The sequence below is a fragment of the Dasypus novemcinctus genome, chromosome 16 (assembly GCF_030445035.2).
Source record: "Dasypus novemcinctus isolate mDasNov1 chromosome 16, mDasNov1.1.hap2, whole genome shotgun sequence".
NCBI classification, from domain to species: Eukaryota; Metazoa; Chordata; class Mammalia; order Cingulata; family Dasypodidae; genus Dasypus; species Dasypus novemcinctus.
This window is the reverse complement of record NC_080688.1, coordinates 9,614,272-9,636,389: the sequence shown is the minus strand read 5'-3', so window position 1 is coordinate 9,636,389 and position 22,118 is coordinate 9,614,272. Positions and strand designations below refer to the sequence as shown.

General features: G+C 35.5%; 1 protein-coding gene across 1 annotated transcript; it reads right to left on the bottom strand.

Moving 5' to 3' along the window:
* Window positions 1–14,209: 14,209 nt before the first annotated feature.
* LOC101420270 (olfactory receptor 2L13) lies at window positions 14,210–16,803 on the bottom strand. The gene is made up of 2 exons (XM_023585716.2): window positions 15,896–16,803; window positions 14,210–14,234 (listed from the first exon to the last, which is right to left on the bottom strand). The coding sequence occupies exons 1-2, from the start codon at window positions 16,801–16,803 to the stop codon at window positions 14,210–14,212; spliced, it is 933 nt and encodes a 310-aa protein (XP_023441484.2).
* Between the last annotated feature and the right edge of the window lie 5,315 nt (window positions 16,804–22,118).

Sequence of the window (22,118 nt, the reverse complement as noted above, 5' to 3'; positions counted from 1 at the left end):
GACTTTACATGGCAACCCTGTCTCTCTACTTCTGCTCCATATACCCTGCACCCCGGTAATACAGAAGGTTCGCTATGGATAGATCCCATAGCTAGATTCCATCACTCCCAACCACCGCCTGCACCCTTCTAAACGCAATCCTAGACAACACATTCGCACTGTCTTTGGTGCACATCAATTCTGTGGGAGCCTAGGTACATGCCTTAACCTCCGTGTCTTCCTCTGCTTTCCCAACTGCACCTTCCACAATGGCACATATACAGCTAACGATACGTGGGAACCATCTGTCCACCTTAATACTACACATACACGCAACTGTTCTTCTGCATTTCCTTGCGTTAAACCTCCCTTTGCCTTCTTTACGTGTCCCTCGCTAAATGAGTCAAAAGTCTGTAACATATCCAACTGTTGGAACCCCATATATCCCTACGCATTTATCATACAGCAACCTACACTTCTATGGGTCCCTATGAAGGTTTCTTCTTGGGTTGCCCCTGTCTATCGCCAATATTCCCCACAGGTACCCGGTCTGACGCACGCCAAACGAGATTTTGGAATCACCGCTGCCATAGCAAGCATTTTCATTCTCAGCATGGCAGCCGCTACCGCAGCCGCCCTCGCGCTTACGCAGAATGCCATCACCGTAGAGACCCTACAAAATATCACTAACACTATCTCTGCCTTTGTCAAAGAGCAACAGCAAATAAACTTCCTAACCCATCAAGCCATTCTAAACCTCCAACAACAAATCGACCTCCTATCCGAAGACGTCACCGCGCTATGGCAAGTCTCCAGCACAATCTGTGATGGACGCTATTCCTTTACCTCTCTCTGCATCACGTCTGTTCCTGTGAAGAATCATACCAGATATAACTTGCAATCCTGGATTGTCAGTTCTTATAATACTTCATTTTGGAACTTTACCACAAATCTTCAAAATCACCTCAACACCTTGGAGAATATCCATATCCCAACCATGTCATCCAACTTATTGAACAACATCATATCCAAAATAAGTTCATTGTTGTCTCCGTCTTCCCTTATCGTTTATGGTTCCTCTTTCATCATAATCCTTATTGTAGTATTAATAGCTAAACGTGTTTACCGATCCTTAGCGATAGTGAAGCGCGACCAAAAACTTATAGCCGCTGCAACCATTGCCTTAAATAAAAAAAGAGGGGGAACTGAGGGACCATTTACTCCCCGGCAAGCACAGGTGTGGCTGACGAGTTTGGCAGAGTCCAAGGTATGAGATGGAAAAACGTCTCCCTTGAAAGGTGTCAGGGTTCGAGGTGGCCAACGCCTCCCCTCAAGCCTTCTTCTGCCCATCTCCGCAGCTCACCAACCCTGTAGCCACCCATTAAAAACCGTCCCCCTAATTCAAACCTTTCCCTAGCAACTGCTTATGGTAACCAATTAGAAGCTTCTAGTAGTTGAGCCAATGAACGGCTTACACGTCACCCTGTGCCCTATAAAATGTGCGTACTTCCGCAATAAAGCAGACCTGCGCCATCAGCCAGTCTCCGAGTAACTTCTCTCGTCGGTCTTACCTGCTGCGAGGCCCTGCGTCAAGTAAGTTTGTCCTGCTGAGCTGCGTTTCAGTCATAAAAATAACCCAAGCCTACCCTGAAGCAGACTCAGGAAGAGGTGAGGGGATCTGATCAGGCAGACAGTCACACTCACCTGCCATGGATGAGAGAACAATTGGGTCACTAAGAAGGCAGAGACAGTCACTAACCAGCCCTGGAAAGAAAGAAGCCAAGAGAGATATCTGTCAAACTGATTGAGACCCAATTTTTCTGATGGAAAGAGGGCAAAAAATGCCACAGAAGCTTTCAGAAGACAACATAACCCATAGAGTAGGTGTACCTCAGTGTAAGAACATCAGCCTCACATATAGAAGGTCCCTGATTTGATTCCTGGCACCCCCTAAGAGCAGGGATCCAGAGAGTGACCCACTGGGTTGTCAGGTAACCAACCACAACCTTACAACAGGGAATAATTATACTGAGAATTGGGTTTTGTTTTTTTTTTCAGCTTTTTTTTACCTCATTTAAAAAATATTTTTAAACATTATTTTATTTTTTAGTATTTCTTTTACTTACTATTGGTGGTTATATTACCTGTGGAGAGCAGGCTGCAGGGTGATTGATTAATGAGCACCAGCAGCCTAAAATGATTCCTAAGAGTCTAAGAGGGAAACCTTTTTTTCCTGGGCTTTGTTTTTTGTTTGTGTTTTTATTTTATTTTTTCCTTTTATCCATTATCTTATTTCTTTTCTTTGTTTTCTTTATGTTTTTACTTTCATTTTTCCCCTCTTAAATTGCTTTTTTAATTCCACCTTTTCTTGCTTGGTTTTCATTTTATTACTTTTCTTTTTCTTCTTATTTTTCCATTTTTTAATTTTATTTTTATTTCATTTTATATTTCCATATTTTTGTTCTAATTTCTTTGTATTTTTTTATGATTTTCAGCCTTATTGGTCATTTACCTGTTTTTTAATTGTTCTTTTTCTTTTTTTTTGTTAAATAAGTTTTTATTTTTTTATTTTTTTATTTTTCATTTTTTTTATTGACTTTGTAATAATATTACATCAAAAATATATATGTGAGGTCCCATTCAACCCCACTCCCCCACCCCCCCTCTCCCCCCCAAAACACTCGTTCCCATCATCATGACAAATCCATTGGATTTGGTAAGTACATCTTTGGGCACCTCTACACCTCATAGTCAATGGTCCACATCATGGCCCATACTCTCCTCCATTCCATCCAGTGGGCCCTGTGAGGATTTACAATGTCCAGTGATTGCCTCTGAAGCACCATCCAGGGCAGCTCCATGTCCCAAAGACACCTCCACCTCTCATCTCTTCCTGCCTTTCCCCATACCCATCGTCCACCATGTCCACTTTTCTCAATCCAATACCACCTCTTCTATGTGGACATTGGATTGGTTGTGTCCATTGCACCTCTATGTCAAGAGGAGGCTCAAATTCCACATGGATGCTGGATGCAATCCTCCCATTTTCAGTTGTAATCACTCTAGGCTCCATGGTGTGGTGGTTGTCCTTCTTCAACTCCATCTTAGCTGAGTGTGGTAAGTCCAATAAATCAGATTGTAGGTGCTGGAGTCTGTTGAGGCTCAGGACCTGGCTATCACATTGTCAGTCCAGAGATTCAAATCCCCTAAATATATCTTAAATCCCAACGTTAACTGCACCTCCAGCACATTAGCATGAAAGTCTTATGAAGGGAGATCCCATCTGAGTCCAGATTCATCACACATAAACACCATTTCCAATGAGGGGCCATCTGCCCTGGTAGTTAACCCCATCGGCCATTGCCATATAATTGTTCTTTTTCTATCTTTTAAAATTATTACTAAAAATATTTCCTATTCATCTTGCTTTTATTTTCTCTGGTTTTAAATTTTTTTCAGGGGAACACAGACAACTAAAAGTCTATAGACTATATGTAATATCAGGTGTTAAAAACTGCTTTTTGACTTTGGATGAAAAGGGGGAAATGGAAAGGACAAATGAGTTTACATGGCTAAGAGTCTTCAAAAAAGTTGGGAGGTCATCAAGGGGTGATGCTTATGCATGCCTCAGCAGGATACCAGAGACAGCCAAGATAGATGGAAAGCCAGGTGCTGGTTTTACTGAGGGCTGCAGTGACCCACAGGTTCTATGGTCAAGGCATATGGCTCTGAAGTTCAGGGTCATGTCAGTTGGCCCTACTTTGGAGTTTGTGTTCTGGTGTGTGATGTAGTTGGATTGAAATATAACCTTTCTACACGTGCCTCTTCTGTTACTTTTACCGGACCTGTGGTTGGCATTTGGGTTAGTGTGTACTCAGGAGACCTGAATCTCTGAACTGTCCACATGATGGCAAGTCCCTGGGTTTCAGCAGACTTGCAGCTCCTAACCTCTGGTTTCTTGAACTTACCCTGGACAGGGATGTGAAGAGGGTCAACCACCATACCAGGGAGCCAAGAGTGCCTACAGCTGCAAAAAAAAAAAAAGAAAGAACGAAAGAAAGAAAGAAAGAAAGAAAGAAAGAAAGAAAGAAAGAAAGAAAGAAAGAAAGAAAGAAAGAAAGAAAGAAAAAGAAAAGCATAGATTACAAAGAGAAGCAAACCATATGAATAAGCCCATCAAGATAAAAATGTCTAGATACCAATAAAAATATTACAAGCTGTATAAAGAAGCAGGAAGGCATGGTTTGGCCTAATGAAAAAAACTAAAAAGCAGGAGGAGATTCACAACATGGAAAATCTAATCAAGGATGTCCAAAAAATAACATGAAATAACTTAATGAAGTGAAGGAAAAGATAAGGAATATTAAGAAGGCATTGCAGGAACACACTGAAGAAACTGCAAAACTGCATAAAAAAATAAATGGCTCTGATGGCGATGAAGAGCACAATGCAAGAATTCAAAAATATGCTGGGAGCATGTAACAGCAGATTTGAACAGCAGAACAATTAGTGATATCAACGTTAGTATTACTGAATTCAGACAGATGGTAGAAAGGGTGGATAAAAAGAAAAATATCAGTAGGACACAGGGATATGAATGACAACATGAAACAAACAAATGAATACAATATAGGCATCCCAGAGATAGAAGGAAAAGGACAGAAAGAGTTTTGGAGGAAATAATGGCTGAATATTTCACAACTATTTTAGGGACATGCATAAACATGGCCAGGGAGCACAGCACACCCAAAACAGTATAAATCCCAAGAGTTCTGTCTACCTCGAGAGATATACTTATCAATTTTTCAAATGATCAAGAGAAGGGGAAACAACAGGCTCTGAGCCTCAACAGACTTGCAACTCCTACCCTCTGGTTTATTGGACTTACCCCAGCCAGCTAACATGGAGGTGAAGATCAACCACCACACCAAGGAGCCAAGAGTGCCTACAACTGAAAGCAGGAGAATTGTATCCATCATTCATGTGGAATCTAAGCCCCCTCTTGATATAACTGTGGAGTGGACATAACAATTCCAGGGCCTACAGGATGGAATGATAGAATATGGATTAGAGTGGACCTCCTAATATTCTATTCATGAACTATTGTGATTAGTAATCAAAGAAAATGTAGCAATTGACATGGAGAATGTGGCCATGGTACCTGCTGAGGGTAGGGAGTGGGAAGAAGAGATGTTATGTGGGAACATTTTCAGGACTTGGAGTTGTCCTGGGTGGTACTGCAGGGACAGTTACTGGACATTGTATGTCCTCCCATGGCCCATTGGGTGGACGGGAGAGAGTGTAAACTATAATGTGGACCATTGATCATGTGGTACAGCAGTGCTCAGAAATGTATTCACCAAGTGCAATGAATGTCCCATGATGATGGGAGGAGGTTGTTGCTATGGGAGGAGTGGGGTGAGGGTGGTGGGGGGTAAATGGAGACCTCATATTTTATAACGTAACATTAAAAAATAATAAATTAATAAATATATGTATCTTGTGGAAAACAATAAATTATAAAATACATTAAAATAAAAGGGAGAGACTGAAAGTAAAACAGAAGAGTTCCACCACATATGAGGGAAGTTTGGTAAGATTAAGCATTGATTTTTCACGGGAAAATATGAAGACCAGAATGTAGGAGTATGACGTAGGTAAGGAGCTAAAAGAAAGAAAGAAAGGGGGAGAAAAAAAAACAACACAAAACTGTCAGCCAGGAATCTTGTCTGGCAAAGTTTTCCTTCAAAAAATGAGGGAGGTTTCAGTCTTCATAGAAAAACAAAAACTGATAGAATATGTTGTCAAATAAGCAGATACGCAAGAGTTAATAAAGTGCTGCAGCCTGAAAGAAAAAAAAAAAAAAGAGCCAGAGATTTTGAGAGAAGTTTAGAAATAAATATTTTTAAGAAGGGTAAACTAAAAGATAAGAGTACAGACAATAGAAGGATATAACAAAGAGCCCAAGAACAAAATGGATGAAGTATGTCTTTACAGTAATAACTCTGAATGCTAATGGATTGATCTACCCAATCAAAAGACATAGACTGATAGAATGGATTTAAAAATATGAGCTATCTATTTGTTGTCTACAAGAGACCTACCTCAGGCTAAAGTATGCAACCAGTTTAAAAGTGAAGGTTGGAAAAAAAAGGTGTTTATTTAATAGCAAGTAATGAGTTGGATTTGACCAGATAAATATAAAATAACAGTATAATATATGAACAATAATTAATCAATGCAACTGGCAAATTGTTCCCATTATTAGTCCATATTTATTTTTCATTCAAAATAAACACTTCCTTTTAATTGAGCAGGGTTGGAGAGAGATATATTTTTTCATACTTCATTTTTTTTGACACTTTCATATTCATACACTTTAATATAATCTATCTGGATCATTATTCTTTAAGCAATATTACTTGAACAAGATCATGACTTTTATTGATTCATAAAATTATGAGTTGGAAAAATGTTCTCTGTTGTAATTCATTCCAATAAAATGTGAAAGATTTCCAAATAAGAATACGATTATCTAGAATGATTATGGCCTAAATTTAAATTTAGTAACTAAACCAATAATTTACTTCATTTTGTAAGATTGTTATGTACAATATTTAGGGTTATAATATAAAAATTAAAATTATGTTTTAATTAATTTTATTGTATTTGATTTATTTACATTTATAAATGTCTGCTGCTATGCTATTTTTTTATAATCAATTATAATGAATCTAAACTGGACTTGCACTCTTTATTACAGTTTGTAATTTCTTTCAAACTATTTTTTATTAATTTACAATTTTACAATAAAAGAACTTTAAATGCTAAAAATAGTCATTGATTATACACATTAAATGGATCATATGATAAATGAATATATCTCAATAAAACTTAATAAACAAATAACTGTGCAAGAATAGCCAAAAATAACAGCTATGTTCAGGATGGTAAATGGAGATTCAGAAATTAGGAATTTTCTTAGTCCACTTTTTATTTGTTATTATTAATATTAGTAGTAATAGTATTGAAATATTGAAAATGCCTTAATGATGATTGAAGTGATGAATGCACAAATCTGTGATTATACCAAATATCAATAAATTTGATCATTTAAAAATATCAGACATATATAAACCTAAATTAAACATGGCTAATGTAAGTAATGGCTTGAAAGTAATAACAATGAATGATAGTGGATTAAGCTTTCTAATCAAGAGGCATGGATTGGCAGAATGGATAAGGAAAAATGACCCAACTATATGTTGTCTACAAGAAACTCACCTTAGACCCAGGGATGCAGGGGGTTGCAAGTGAATGGTTGAAAAATAATATTATTGCAAACAAAAACAAAAACAAAAATTGGGAGTAGCTACACTAATATCAGACAAAAGAAAATGAAATGCAAAATAATATAAGACAAAGGACACTATATATTAATAAAAGGTCTACTCAATCAAGAAGGACTATCTTAAACATTTATGCACCTAACCAGGGGCCCCAAAATACTTTATGCAAACATTGGAAAAACTAAATGGATAAATACCTGCCTCGCCTCAACAATTAGAGTGGGTGATTTTAATACATGGTAACACCATTAGACAGAACATCTTGATAGATCCAGTGACACTGAATAATAAGTAGAGGATCTAGACCTAAGAACCACAAACTATTACACCCAAATATGGCAGAATGTACATTCTTCTTGAGTGCACATTTTTCATTCTTCAGGAAGATCCATATGTTAGGTCACAGAACAACTATCAATGAACTCAGAAAGATTGAAATTATGCAAAATAATCTCTCTGACAACAACTGAATGAAGCTGTAAATCAGTAAGTGGCAGAAAACCAGAATAGGCACAAAGGTATGGAAGTTAAACAACACATGTTTAGATAACCTGTTAGTCACAGAGGAAATTGTAAAATATATCAATCACTACCTTGAATAAATTAAAATGAGAACACAACATATCAAAACCTATGGGATGCAGCAAAAACAGTGCTGAGAGGGAAAATTATTTCCAGAAATGACTATATTAAATAATGAGAAAGTGCTAAAACCAAAGACCTAACTGCACACCTGCAAGAATTAGAAAAAGAACAATAAACTAATCCCGAATTTGGCAGAAAGAAGGAAATAACAAAGGAATAACAAAGGTGAGAATAGATATAAATGAAATTGAGAATTTAAAAAAAATTGAAAAAATTAACAAAAAAAAGTCATTCTTTGAGAAGATTAATAAAATTAATATATGGTTAAATAGACTAAGAAAGAAAAAAGAGATAAGAAGCAATTACATAAAACAAAAAAGGAAGAGGATGTCACAACTGATATCACAGAAACAAAGAATATCATAAGAAGATAGTTGGAAAAATTGTGTGCTAACAAGATGGAAACTTATATGAACTGGACAAATTTCTAGAAACACACAAGCAGCTTACACTGATGGAAGAAGTCATTGATTAACTCAATAAAGAAATCACAAATAATGAGATTGAATTAGTCCCCCAAAACCTCCCAACTAAGAAGAGCCCTGAATCAGATGACCTCAGAGTTGAATCCTACCAAACATTCTGTAAAGAAATAACACTAATACTAGTTAAACTATTCCAAAAAATAGAAGTGGAGGGAACATTGCTTAACTAATTTCTTGAGGACAATATCATCTTAACACCAAAGCCACACAAAGACACCACACGAAAAGAAAACTATAGACCAATTTCTCTAAAGAACCTTGGTGCTAAAATCCTCATTAAAATACTAATAATATTAAACAATACATCAAATGAATTATATGCTGTGAACAAGTGGGTTTCATCCCAGTTAAACAAGGATGGTTCAACCTAGGATAATCAGTTTAATACACCACAGTAACAAATCAAAATAAAATAATCACATGATCATCTCTATTGATGGAGAAAATGCATTTGACCAAATTCATGAACATTTCTTGATTAAAAAAAAAACACTTCAAAGGATAGGAAGAGAAGTAAATATCCTCATTATGATAAAGGGAATATATGAAAACCAAACAGCTAACATCTATTCAATGACGAGTTGTGGAAGACTTTCCATATATGATCTGGAAAAAGATAAGGATGTCCACTATCACCATTCTTAAGTTTTTGTTAGAAGTAGTTGTTAAAGCACTTAGGTCAGAGAAACCTAAACGTCATCAAAATTGGAAAGGAAGAAGTAAAAGTTTCAATATTTTCAAATCACATGATTCTATACATAGAATTTCCTGAAAAATCTACAACAAAGCTTCTAGAGCTGATAAATGAATACAGTAAAGTGGCAGCATATAACATAAACATGAAAAACCGGTAGCATTTCTGCACACCATTAATGAATCATCTGAAGAGGAAATCTAGAAAAAAAAATACCTTATCAACTAAAATAATAATTTAACTGGGCATAAATTTAACTAAAAATGTAAAGACCTTGCACACAGAAATGTGCACAACATTGTAAAAGGAAATCAAAGAAAACGTACATGAATGGAAAAGTATTCCATGTGCATTGATTGGAAGATGTCTATCCTACATAAATTGATTTACAGACATAAGTCAATCTCAATAAAAATTGCAACAGCCTATTTTACTGAATTGGAAATCTAATTATGAAAATTATTTGAGGGGAAAGAGCCCCAAATAGCCAAAAACTTATTGAAATGGAAAAATGAAATTGGAGGAAGTATTTATACAGGGAAGGGATAAGATGAGGGCATAGCAATATCTTTGGGTGGGGCTTCACAGCCTTGAGGGGCACTAGGATTGGGAGGATGGGTCAGATGGCCAAAGGAATTGTGGGGAGGGCTGGGGGGAACAGTTGAACATGGGAGATAGTCAGGTATGTGGTTGAAATTATAATCTTGAGAAAGCTATTTCGAAAATATTATAAGGAATGATTACCTGCTTGAGATGCTTAAGGGGAGGCATCTGGCACAGGGGCAGACTTCTAGGGAGTATGTGAGTGCTCATCTTGTCACAGTGTGTTATATCATTGAATGGAGACCTATACAATGAGTGGGAAAGTGTACCTACATCCTGGGGAAGCCTGGCGGTGTGAAATAGAAGGAATTGTGTCTCTTGAGAGAACTGGTTGCTCCCAATGGGGGTGGACAGTCTAGTATGCCAAGCCCTCAGCATTGTTGCAAGTATCTGTGAATCTGGTCCTTCAAGCAGTGAAGATTGATTGTCACTGTAGGCCCTGAGGGAAGGGGCAGAGAGAAATAGAATAGATGGAATTAGGGTAATGGGGGGAGGAGCAATGGAAGTGTTCCAAAAGATCATGTAATGATGGATACAGAACATGTTAAATTATACCAAAAATGTATAAAATCTATAGGCTAAAGTGTAAACCATAATGTAAAACATAATGCAACTAAAAATTTAGAAAATTATACACTCTAAAATATAAACCATAATGTATACCAAAATGGAACTCTGTTTGGTAGCTATGTTTCAATACATGTACATCAGCTGCAGCAAACATGACATGAACATGTAAAAGATCACTTCTGGGGAAGGGGGAAAATGGTTTGATGTTGGATATATGGGAGACCCCTATATTGTATATGTGACTTTACTGCGATTTAAAACATTTTTGAAGACAAAATTAAAAATTAGAAGAAGAAAAAAAAGAAAGGATGTCTACACTGAGGAAGAAATGAAAGAAAATGCCTTCCCACTGCTCACATAGGGCAACACATATTACACTGGTGAAAGGCAAAATATCAAAATCAAAGTTTTAGGATTATTTTCATTTTAATACCCCAATTTATTTTTATTTTATTTTAGTTTTTCTAAATTTGTATGTATTCTATTTCTAAACTTTAAACCTATCACTAATATTTCATTTTCCTATTAATTGAATTTGGAAGTATATTATGCTTCATTTTTAAAGAAGTTTTGGACAACAGAGGGGTTCAACTATTGCAGAGCAGGAATGTTGGTGTGGGATATTATTGATGGGGGACAAGTGGATGGATGGGAGTTCTCTAGGTCATGTACAGAGATTACATAAAAATGTTTGGATATATGTTGGGCAATTTCATAGTATTTACAGTTAAAAAAGACAACTGAGGGAGTGCTGAGTTCCTAGTCAGTGAAGCTCTTTCACATTCCCCAATGGAACAGCAACAATCTCCCAAGTGCAAGAACAAAAACCAGTGTGGAAGAATGCTCCAATGATGAGCCCTTGATACTGATGACTATGCTTATGAGCCTGTATGCTGAAATTTGAACTAGGCCTAGAACTGAAGGGTGCCTAAGAGTTACCTACTGAGACCCTCCATGTTGCTCAAATGTGGCCAATCTGTTAGCCAAGCTCAGCATATAAATACATTACCTACCCCCCAGCATGGGACATGTCTCCCAGGAATGAGCCTCCCTTTCGCCAAGGGATTATTACCAATCACTAACTGGTAATTTATGTAGAAAGGGACCTTGAATAAAAGGGTCAACTCAGAACAGCAGAATAGTTCAGCCTACATGTAGGATCTTGTGTTAAAAACTGCTTTTTGACTTTGAATAAAAAGGTGAAATGGCAAAGACAAATGAGTTTATATGACTGAGTCTTCAAAAAAGAATCAGGAGGTCATTAGAGGGGTTGTGTTTATGCATACTTCAGCAGGACCCAGAGATAGCCAAAGTAAATACAACCCCAGGTACTGGGTCTCCTTAGGGCTATGGAGACCCACAGGTTCTATGGTCATGGCAGATGGTTCTGGAATTCATTGCCATATCAGTGGGTCCTACTTTGGAGTTTGTGTTCCTGAGTGTGATGTAGTTGGACTCATATGTGGCCTTTCTACACATGCCTCTTCTGTTACTTTTACTAAACCTATGGTTGATGTTGGTGTTGGTGTATACTCAGGAGACTTGAATCTCTGGACTGGCCATGTGCCAGCTGGGCCTTGTGCCTCAGCAGAGTTGCAACACCTATTCTCTGGTTCATTGGACTTACCTAGGTCATCCAGTAGGGCAGTGAGGATAATCAACCACCACACCAGGGAACCAAAAGTGCCTACAACTGCACTCAGGAGAATTGCCTACATCGTTCATTTGGAATCTAGGCCCTCTCTCAATATAGATGTTGAGTGGACATCACCATACCACGGTCCACAAGAAAGAAAAATAAAATATGGATTATTGTGGACTTACTCATATTCTACTATGGAACTATTGTAACTAATAATGGAAGAAATTGAAGCATTGATGTGGACAAAGTGGCTATGGTATCTACTGAGAGCAGGGAGAGAGAAGAGATGTGATGTGGGGGCATTTTTGGGACTTGGAGTTGTCCTAAATGATATTGCAGGGACTAATGCTGAACATTATATATCCTGCCATAACCCACTGAATGTACTGAGGGAGAGTGTAAACAACAATGTAAGCTATTATCCATGTAGTGCAGCAGTGCTCCAAAAAATATTCACCAAATGCAGTGAATGAGTCACAATGATGAAAGAGGTTGTTCATGTGGGAGGAGTGGGATGAGGGAGGTGGAGGGTATATGGGAGCCTCTTATATTTTTTGAATGTAACATATTTTGTGATCTACGTATCTTCAAAAAAATACAATTAAAAAATTGTTAGGGGTGTGGGGTGTGGGGAGTGGGTTATACGGGAACCTCTTATGTTTTCCAATATAATGTTTTGTGTGATCTATTAACTTTAAAGGAAGATAGTTAAAAAATAACATAAAATAAAAATAAATAAATAAATGATAATTAAAAAAACAAACTTGTTAATGTATTGATAAATGTTTTTTTAACAATTCTGAAAGAGTCTCAGAAATTATTCCTTCAAATATTGTTTCTATCACATTTTTTCCTTCCCTTTTCCAAAGGAATTTCCAAAAGAATTCTCAGGTTGCTTCTCAGTTCCGTCTCTCTGGTTAGCTCCAAATCATGGCTTATCTTTTTTTAATTTCAAACTTTTTCACTGTAATGACTCTAATTACACAGTATATTAGGCTGTAATGCTTTTAAGCAAATAACATTATAAGGTTTCTTCTAGATTTTTTATTTTCCTTGAAATAAAGGGTCATTATGAATTAACTAATTTACAATTAATAGAATTGTAGGTACTCAACTTGACTTCCTATTTAATAATGTATCTTAACATTGTTCCTATGAAACATATAGACATGATCCCATTTATTTCACCCAAATAAACCATTTAATTATAAATATGCATTATGATTTACATATTAAATTTTTTATTGATATACAGTTTACTTTTGGCTACAATACAAATTGCAGTAATATTAGATTATATGTCATTCGTCATTCACATATCTGTTAAAGATATCTCCAGAAGTTATACTACTAAGCCAAATTTTTGATTAGCAATAGTAAAATTTTCACTGCAGATATTAAATACCTGTACATCACAATAATGTGTGAGAATGTGTTTTTCCAACGCCTAAAAGCAGAACACTTTGTTCTTTAAAGCATTTTATTCTTTCCAAATTTATTAGTGATTACAGATTTCTCAGTGTAGTTTTAATTTGCATGTGATACTGAACATCCCATACATCTTAGAGTCATTTATATTTTCTTTTTTTTTTCAAAGATTTACTTATTTATTTCTCTACCATTCCGCCCCCCTCACCCCCACCCAGTTATCTGTTCTCTGTGTCTATCTGCTGCATCTTCCTTGTCCGCTTCTGCTGTTATCAATGGCACGGGAATCTGTGTTTCTTTTTTTGTTGCATCACCTTGTTGTGTCAGCCCTCCGTGTGTGTGGCACCATTCTTGGGCAAGCTACACTTTCTTTCATGCTGGGCGGTTCTCCTTACGGGGCACACTCCTTACGCGTGGGGCTCCCCTATGCCGGGACACCCCTGCGTGGCACGGCAATCCTTGCGCGCATCAGCACTGCCTGTGGGCCAGCTCCACATGGGTCAAGGAGGCCTGGGGTTTGAACTGCGGACCTCCCATGTGGTAGACAGATGACTTAACCACTGAGCCAAGTTTGCCGTCTATATTTTCTTATCTAGGAAATGTTGCCTATTTTTCAATTGAAATGTAAGTTTTATTTTTTTCTTTTACTGATGTTTGGAACACTTTATATATCATTACCCTATGTATGCATAATATAATTCCACCCTATTACAATTTTCATTTACATTTATTTTTTCTATAAAATGAATAAAGCCATATGGAAATGTTTATAGTCAAAGTAATCCATATACTCTTTAAAATAATAAACAATGCTTCATATTTTAATGGATTTTTGTACTCTAAGATTATATTTTTAATTTTCTTATATATTTAATTAAAGAACATGATCACATTAATGTGATGTGTCATAGACAGAGCTGGCTTACTATTCATTTGAAGAAACTAAGGGAATTTCTAGGTAATGAATCTTTGTGTATAGAGAATTTGTCTGCAGCACTTCATTGATAAACTAGAGATCTAGTGATCACAACACTGGGTATGGCAATTAGGTAGTAGAAAGGGGCAACACTAGACATAATGTAGCTTTTAGAAACATTTGAATATGAATTTAATATTGGAAAGTTTTGTGAATCCAATAAGGAATCTTTCCTTGTCAAATGAAAATACATCTGTATTTTATGAAAATAAATTTGATGGCAATATATAGGATATATTTTAAGTTTGAAATGACCTAAAGTCATGTAAAGTACTTAGAAATATGCTAAACGAGTCTAGAGAAAAATAATGGGAATGTGACCTTGAGCAGAATGGAGACAAGAGTAGGCTCTTCTAAATCCCTGTTTTTCCTTTTAATTCTTTTAATCTTTATTAAATCCACTTCATAGGGTAGCCTGAAGTAACATTTTTATATCTGTACAATAACAATACTTAAACTGTGGATAAATACAACATTATGATTTATTAGCATACAATTTCATCCTGTGTAAGTTCCTGGTTTTAGTTTACATATCAAGTCTGAGAAAGTTGCTATTTTTATTTTAAATGGTTCATGTGGAGACTCCTAATCATTTGTCTCCTTGACTCTAAGCTAATATGGTTTCAGATACAAATCTCTTCATTGAGATCATTTAACTATATAGTTTTATTAATTTCAATGTAGAATAAATTGCCTTTTATTCTAATATCCCAAAGTAGGTCACTTACTCAACATTTTTGTTAAAATCATAAATATCCTACATCAAAGGATATCCCTTCAAATATTTTATATAAATGGATATTATGGGATAGAGTACCAATGTCTATTATAACCAACATATACATGTAAAAAAGGAGAAGAAAAGATAAGTGAATTCTTGAAAAGTTTACATAAACGTGATGATTTCCCTTAGTACTTCACATTCCATTATCCATATTTTATACATAATGTTATATTTTATATACCACATATACATCCACATTTCACTGGGTGCTCTAAGGCTGTGCTATCCAAACACGATAGTCACTGGTCCCATATGACAACTGGCTATTTGAAATGTGTGTCATCAAATGTGAAATATACTTTAAGTAGAAAATACACAAAAGATTTTGAAGACTTAGCATATAAAAAGGTAACTAGGACATTAATTTATGAGTTCCATGTGCAAATATATTTAAATAAAATAATATAAATATATTAATTGCAAAATATGCATAATTATATATGTAGTATAATGTGTGCGAATGTTTCAATAATTAATATGTAATGAATACAAATGTTTATATATTGATAAAGATTATAACATTAATATTTGGAATAAAATAATTATATTAAATAAATACCACTGCTTATTTCACTTTTTAAATTTTAGTACTAATTTTTAAAAATTAAATATAAAACTCAAATTATTTATATTTTCGACAACACTGCTCTAGGATGTTCTAATGAACATGAAAAGGGGGATAAAGAATAGAGAGCAAGGATGACAATGACTATTCTTTCCTTGAAGCAAATACCCCAAACACTCTTTTCATGGCACCCAGCACTTCCTTATTCCTCAGGCTGTAGATAATGGGATTGAGCATGGGGGTGACGATGGTGTAGAAGACTGCCAAAATCTTATCTTCGGAAGGTGAGCGAAGCTTCCTGGGTCGAAGATAAGTGTAGACAAAGGGAGCATAGTAAAAGGTCACTACAGTTAAATGTGTTGAACAGGTGGTGAAAGCCTTTTTCCTTCCCTCTTTTGAGCGCATGTGGTAGACAGCAAAAAGGACCCGGCCATAGGAAGCAGTGATGCCAAGGAAAGGAAGGAGGAGGAAGAGGCTTGTGCTCACAAAAACCATGTACTCATAGACCCAAGTGTCCATACATGCAAGAAGCAACATGGCTGGGACATCACAAAAAAAGTGATCAATGGCCCTGGACTGGCAGTAAGGGATGTGGAGGGCATAGGTTGTGTGTGCCAAGGAGTTGATGGACCCCAAGATCCAAGATCCTATGATCATCTGGACACACATCCTTTTACTCATACGAATGGGATAATGAAGGGGGTGACAGATGGCCACGTAACGATCGTAAGCCATGGAGGCCAGCAGTAAACCTTCAGAACATGCCATTGTCAAGAAAAAGAAACTTTGCACGCCACATCCCAGGAAAGAGATGCCTTTCTGACCAGAAAGGAAGTTGAACGCCATCTTGGGGACAGTACTGGAAATGTACATCAGGTCCATGAGAGAGAGCTGGCTTAGTAGAAAGTACATAGGTGTGTGGAGACGGGGATCCAAACGTATGAGGTGAATCATGGCTGAGTTACCCATTGAGGCAAGAAAGAATATGACAATGATCAGGGTCAAGAGAAGAAGGCCAGTTTTGTTTTGGGGAAACAAACCCAACAAAATGAAGTTGTTTGAAGTTTGATTAGATTTCTCCATGAAAACTTACTTCTTTAACTTTCCTCAAAATTAAAAAAAAAAAATTATAAAAGAAACATGAAACAAAATGAAACAAGAGCATAAAAATAACTGAATTTATTAAAACATTTTTGCAACCAAATGTACTTCCTCCAACTCTTCAGCTTTTGTTCAATCAATTGAAATATGTGAATTGATTTCCCCTTCCATTCTTCTATGGCAAGTTCACTAACAGATACACATTTTTTTTTAAGTATTAAATTTATCGTTATAGGTCACAAAGTTAAGTTAAGTAACTACAACATTCTACTCTGTAGAACACTGACTGGTCAGATTTATCACTCGAAATGTATCTGCAAGTCACAAGAACAGGAAAATGAAGTAATCACCTATATTCCCCCAAAATCTATAATTAAACACAAATAGTCACAATGTTAACTGAACATATTAATTAATAGTACACAACACTCATGTGTTTGTTAAGGGTTGTTGTATGGGAATGCCAGCCTTGTGCATGATTGTTTGTAAGTTCACATCATTTATAATAAACAAGTATTTTTAAAAATAAAAAAAAAAATCAAATGCACAGATTTTCCCAATTAATTATCTGATAGTGGATTTGTAGCAGGAATAGAGATATAATAAACAATACATTGCAGTCTTAGAGATAATAAATTATGTGACGTGTTCTTCACATTCTCTCATTTATTAAAATATCCCCCATAATGTGTATTTATGCATTCACATATTATTTTATCAATATTAAAATTAGTATCTAGAGATAGGAAGAATAACTTTCTCAAATACACATACTGATAAAAAAATTTTTGAATCTGTGTGACTTCTTCATATTTCTAGTACTTCCAATGTTTTGGGTTTCCTAGTTTTTATAAATGACATTATGTGAAAAATATGTAATCCATATCATAAATTGTGAAATCATTACCTTATGGCAATTTATCAAGGTTTATTTCTTATTTCAAGGCTAGCTTAAAGCATATTGAAATTAAAGGACATTTATTTTCTCCTCCAATAGTTTAGTATAAAAACAATAGATATCGACAGAGTCAAGCAGTTGCAGTGCTGTCGAAGTAGAAAAGCAGATATATGGCAAGGGTCTCTGGCTTCCACCTTCATTTATACTTTACCTATGTTTGTACTTAACCCCTTCAGATTTCATTGTTCTACAAATAATTAAAAGTAAATATTAATCATTAGGATAAATACTTCAAGAAGAAAGAAAAATGAAGAAAATTTCTTTTTGAAAATGTTTTCTAGATTTTATGCCCAAGACATTTCATAAGAGTTCTTATTTGTAACTTAACTTTCTTCATATCTCTTTTCTTTATGTTACCTGAATTCAAGCAGTTCACTCTTTTCTCCACTAAGTGTCCCAAGCATTAAAAAACTGTGACTGTGGCATTTCTTTTATTTCTGTCACATGTTGTAGCTGTTTTTTTTCCTCTATCCTGTTTCTGGATGTGCCCTCTTTGAAGAGGACGCACGAAACCATGTATGATCCTGGATATTAACTTGCATAATAATTTTGGATTAATGGTTTTAAACAGTTAAGATCAGTGATTAGTTTTTTTTCTGAAATTATTTACGTTCACTATATTAACATAAACTGCTACTTTGACAAGCATGGATATAAGTGTGAAATAGATTTGTGATAGAAAAATGGGAACTCATTTTTATAGCTGTCTCATTGCCAAATAATAATGAAAAGTGTATAATCAAGGACCATAGCAGGCACATTTTTATATGAGGGCACTATATGGGATTATGACTCCATTTGCTAAAAAAAGTTTCAGAGGACATAAGAGATAAAAATCATCATAATGATACATTTATTGTACACAAAAATTTTTGTCACTAATTGCTATTAAGTATTGAAATGCATTGGAGATTGAAACATACAAGTATCTGCAACCAAGGCGTTAAAGTTTAGTAGATAATAAACACACACACAAAAAACCATAAACTCAAACTGGGAATCAAATATTAAATAATAATTGATATATAAGAAGAATAATTAGTATAAGGGAGTAAAGAAACTGTGCTTTCAAATGGAGAATAGTATTGGAGAAAAATTCTGTAAGGCTTAATATTTCAAAAGGTCTGGTTAAAAAACATCCTCTACAGAAAGAATAGCAAATTAAAAGCCCTAGAGTCAGAACATTTTTTTTTTTCTATGAAGTACTCAAACACTGTGATTCTGAATCTTACAGGATGCAAGAAGAAAATTGGAACGATATGAGAGCATTTTGTGTAGAAAATGATAAGGACTTAAATTTTGTTCCATGAGATGAGAATCCATTGAATGGAAGGATCTAAAGCAGGGCTTCTTAACCAGGGATCCACAGAATCCCAGGAGTTCTAGAGAAAGATTTCAGGAGGCCATGAGCTTGAATCAAAAACAAAACAAATTATTTTCTCTGACCTCTAACTGAAATCTAACTATCCCTTAACTTGCAATAAATTAGAGTAATACCTATTTCATACCACATGACAGTGTTGAATATCTCAAAAAATCACCTATGCTCATTTTGCTTAATTAAGGCTGATATTCCAGGGGGGAGGGAATGTATAGGCCAAACACTGAATAAACAGAGACAATTTTAATCATAGGCCCATGACATTGAAGGGAGACACACATTTCTACTTAAATTCTCTGTAGCTCAGAGCACCATATTGATCGTTCAGTGAAATTTACAATGTATTTTTTCCTAAATTGAAAACTGACACTTTATCAAACTATGGTATATAATCATTACAACCAGGATACTATAAACCAGGGATTTGAAACTTTTAGGTCATGGGACATGTGAGTTACTTTAGAGCATTGCATCAATATCCATTCATACATATCAGCATTCTTTATTTTTTTATTTTTTTAAATGATTTTTTTTTAAAGATTTATTTTATTTATTCCTCTCCCCTTCCCCGCCCCACCCTGGTTGTCTGTTCTGTGCATGAATTTAACTTATCTTCCTTAATAAAGGATTCATAATTCTTATAATGAACATGGCTGGCAGTTATTTAAAGCATTCTAATAGTTTATAATTTAAAATAATTAAATTTTAAATCTCAATTTTGATGCATTAATTCATTTATTCATCAAGCTTTATGTTGTTTTTCTTTAATCCCTGCTATAATATGATTTTGTGATACACAGATTTTTAAGATAATTTCAAATGTCTACTTGGTAATGAATTTTTTTTTAAAGATTTATTTATTTTACTTATTTCTCTCTCATCCCCCCCTACCCCCCCGCCCGGCCCGTTGTCTGTTCTCTGACTATTTGTTGTGTGTTCTTCATTGTCTGCTTCTGTTGCTGTCAGCGGCATGGGAATCTGTTTCTTTTTGTTGTGTCATCTTTCTGTGTCTGGGCGTGTTGCGCCATTCCTGGGCAGGCTGCACTTTCTTTCACAATGGGCAGCTCTCCTTACAGGGCGCACTCCTTGCACATGGGGCTCCTCTACACAAGGACACCCCTGCATGGCAGGGCACTCCTTGTGTGCATCAGCACTGCGCATGGGCCAGCTCCACATGGGTCAAGGAGGTCCAGGGTTTGAACCGCAGACTTCCCATGTGGTAGACGGACGCCCTATCCACTGGGCCAACTCCGCTTCCCAGCATTCTTTATTGTGTTTATAAAATGCAATGGGATTATATGAAACATGGCACATTAGTTACATTATAACTTAGAGAATATGTCCCTGTGGCCAAAAATGGATGCACAAAAAGTCTGTTTTGAACTTCATAAAAGATATAAGGCTAAAATTTATAGTTAAAATAAAATAATCAATTTAGGAGAGAAAATATATATAAGTTGCCCACTTGAAGAGTCCTGCATTTATTTTGCAAAAGGTACAGATAATGTGCTCCTTTGTAAAGTGTCACAGACAATCAAAACTCAATAATCAAATTGGTTTTTGTCTATGCCTCAGCTAACCCAAACTCAAACACTTCCTAGTAGAGCTGTAAAGATGCAATTAAGTGAGGTCTGTACTTTCCAAATATAGTTTGTCTTCAATTCAATAGTTGACTTCCTTTGTCAACTTACATTTGTTTAACTGATAATAAGATTCAGGCCCAGAGAAATTAGGTATCTTATCCACTAAAGATTAGCACATGTGGGATTCTAATAAATTCCTAATACCTCTTTCTTTATTTTAAGGTGACTCTTGGCTTTTCAAATTTGATATGGAGCTGCCTATTCTGGATATTAAAAAACAAGTTTTCTGATGAGAGAAACACCTCATCCCCAAATTAGCCACTGAAGATTAAAGCCAATCCAAATTAACTCAATTCAATAATATTATCATGACTCACCTTTTCTGAAGTGCTTGAGTTTTCATATTTGGGTGAATAAGTAGTTTCATGACACCATTTTCTGGTAATTGTCCACTGAATTATTTAAAATTTAAACACCAAAGGGACTTCACATAGCCACACAACTAAACTATGAGATCATGTCACTAATCAATATGCCCTGTATCAAAACTGAAACCTTCTGTGTGAAACCAGAACCTCTTCATTATAAACTAAAATTTAAGAGAAGGAAATTGCCACAGAGCTTTTCATAGCATCCATTCCTCATTGTCCACATTGTTCATCAGCCTCTTTAACATGAAACTTATGAACACATCAAGGGACATTTTGTTTAGAATGTTATGGAAACAGAAAACAACTTCACCCTCTCTTAGGAAGTATTTTCCATTTAAGATGTCTAGATTAATACCAACATCTTCCTCTCCTATTAATTACTTCCAATGAAATCAAAATAAGCCATTTCATACCTCATCTATTAAAACTGCCTCAGCTTCAACTGTTAGAATAAATAAGCATTAGTCACTATCTTTTATGGGCAGAATCTTACATTGTCAAGCCTTTGATATTCCTTTTTTTCCCCTATAATTGCTCCCAATTGTCCAAGTCCACAGGGGCCAAAACCAAGGTCATTTCACTTGATTTTCATTATTTTTAGATTAACTTAAATTTGTATTTAAATACAACAATCAATTAATCTGGAGAATTCTGATCATTTGTCAGCTTCTCAGAAGTAGGTCAAAAAGGATGAGACTGAATCTTCCAAAGTACGATTTGAAAGATATAAAGATGTTAGATAATATTTATGAAAATCTTTTCATTTTGTAACCAAGAGAACTGAGGAAAATATATGGTTAAACCAGTCATGAGTAGACAGCTAAATAAGAGCAGAATTCATATCAGGGATAGTTTCCTGTTTACAGTCTAATGAATTTCCATAGGTAATTATTAGTGAGTGTGACCAAATGATGCTATGAAAAAGGTGTTTTCTTCTTCTGGTT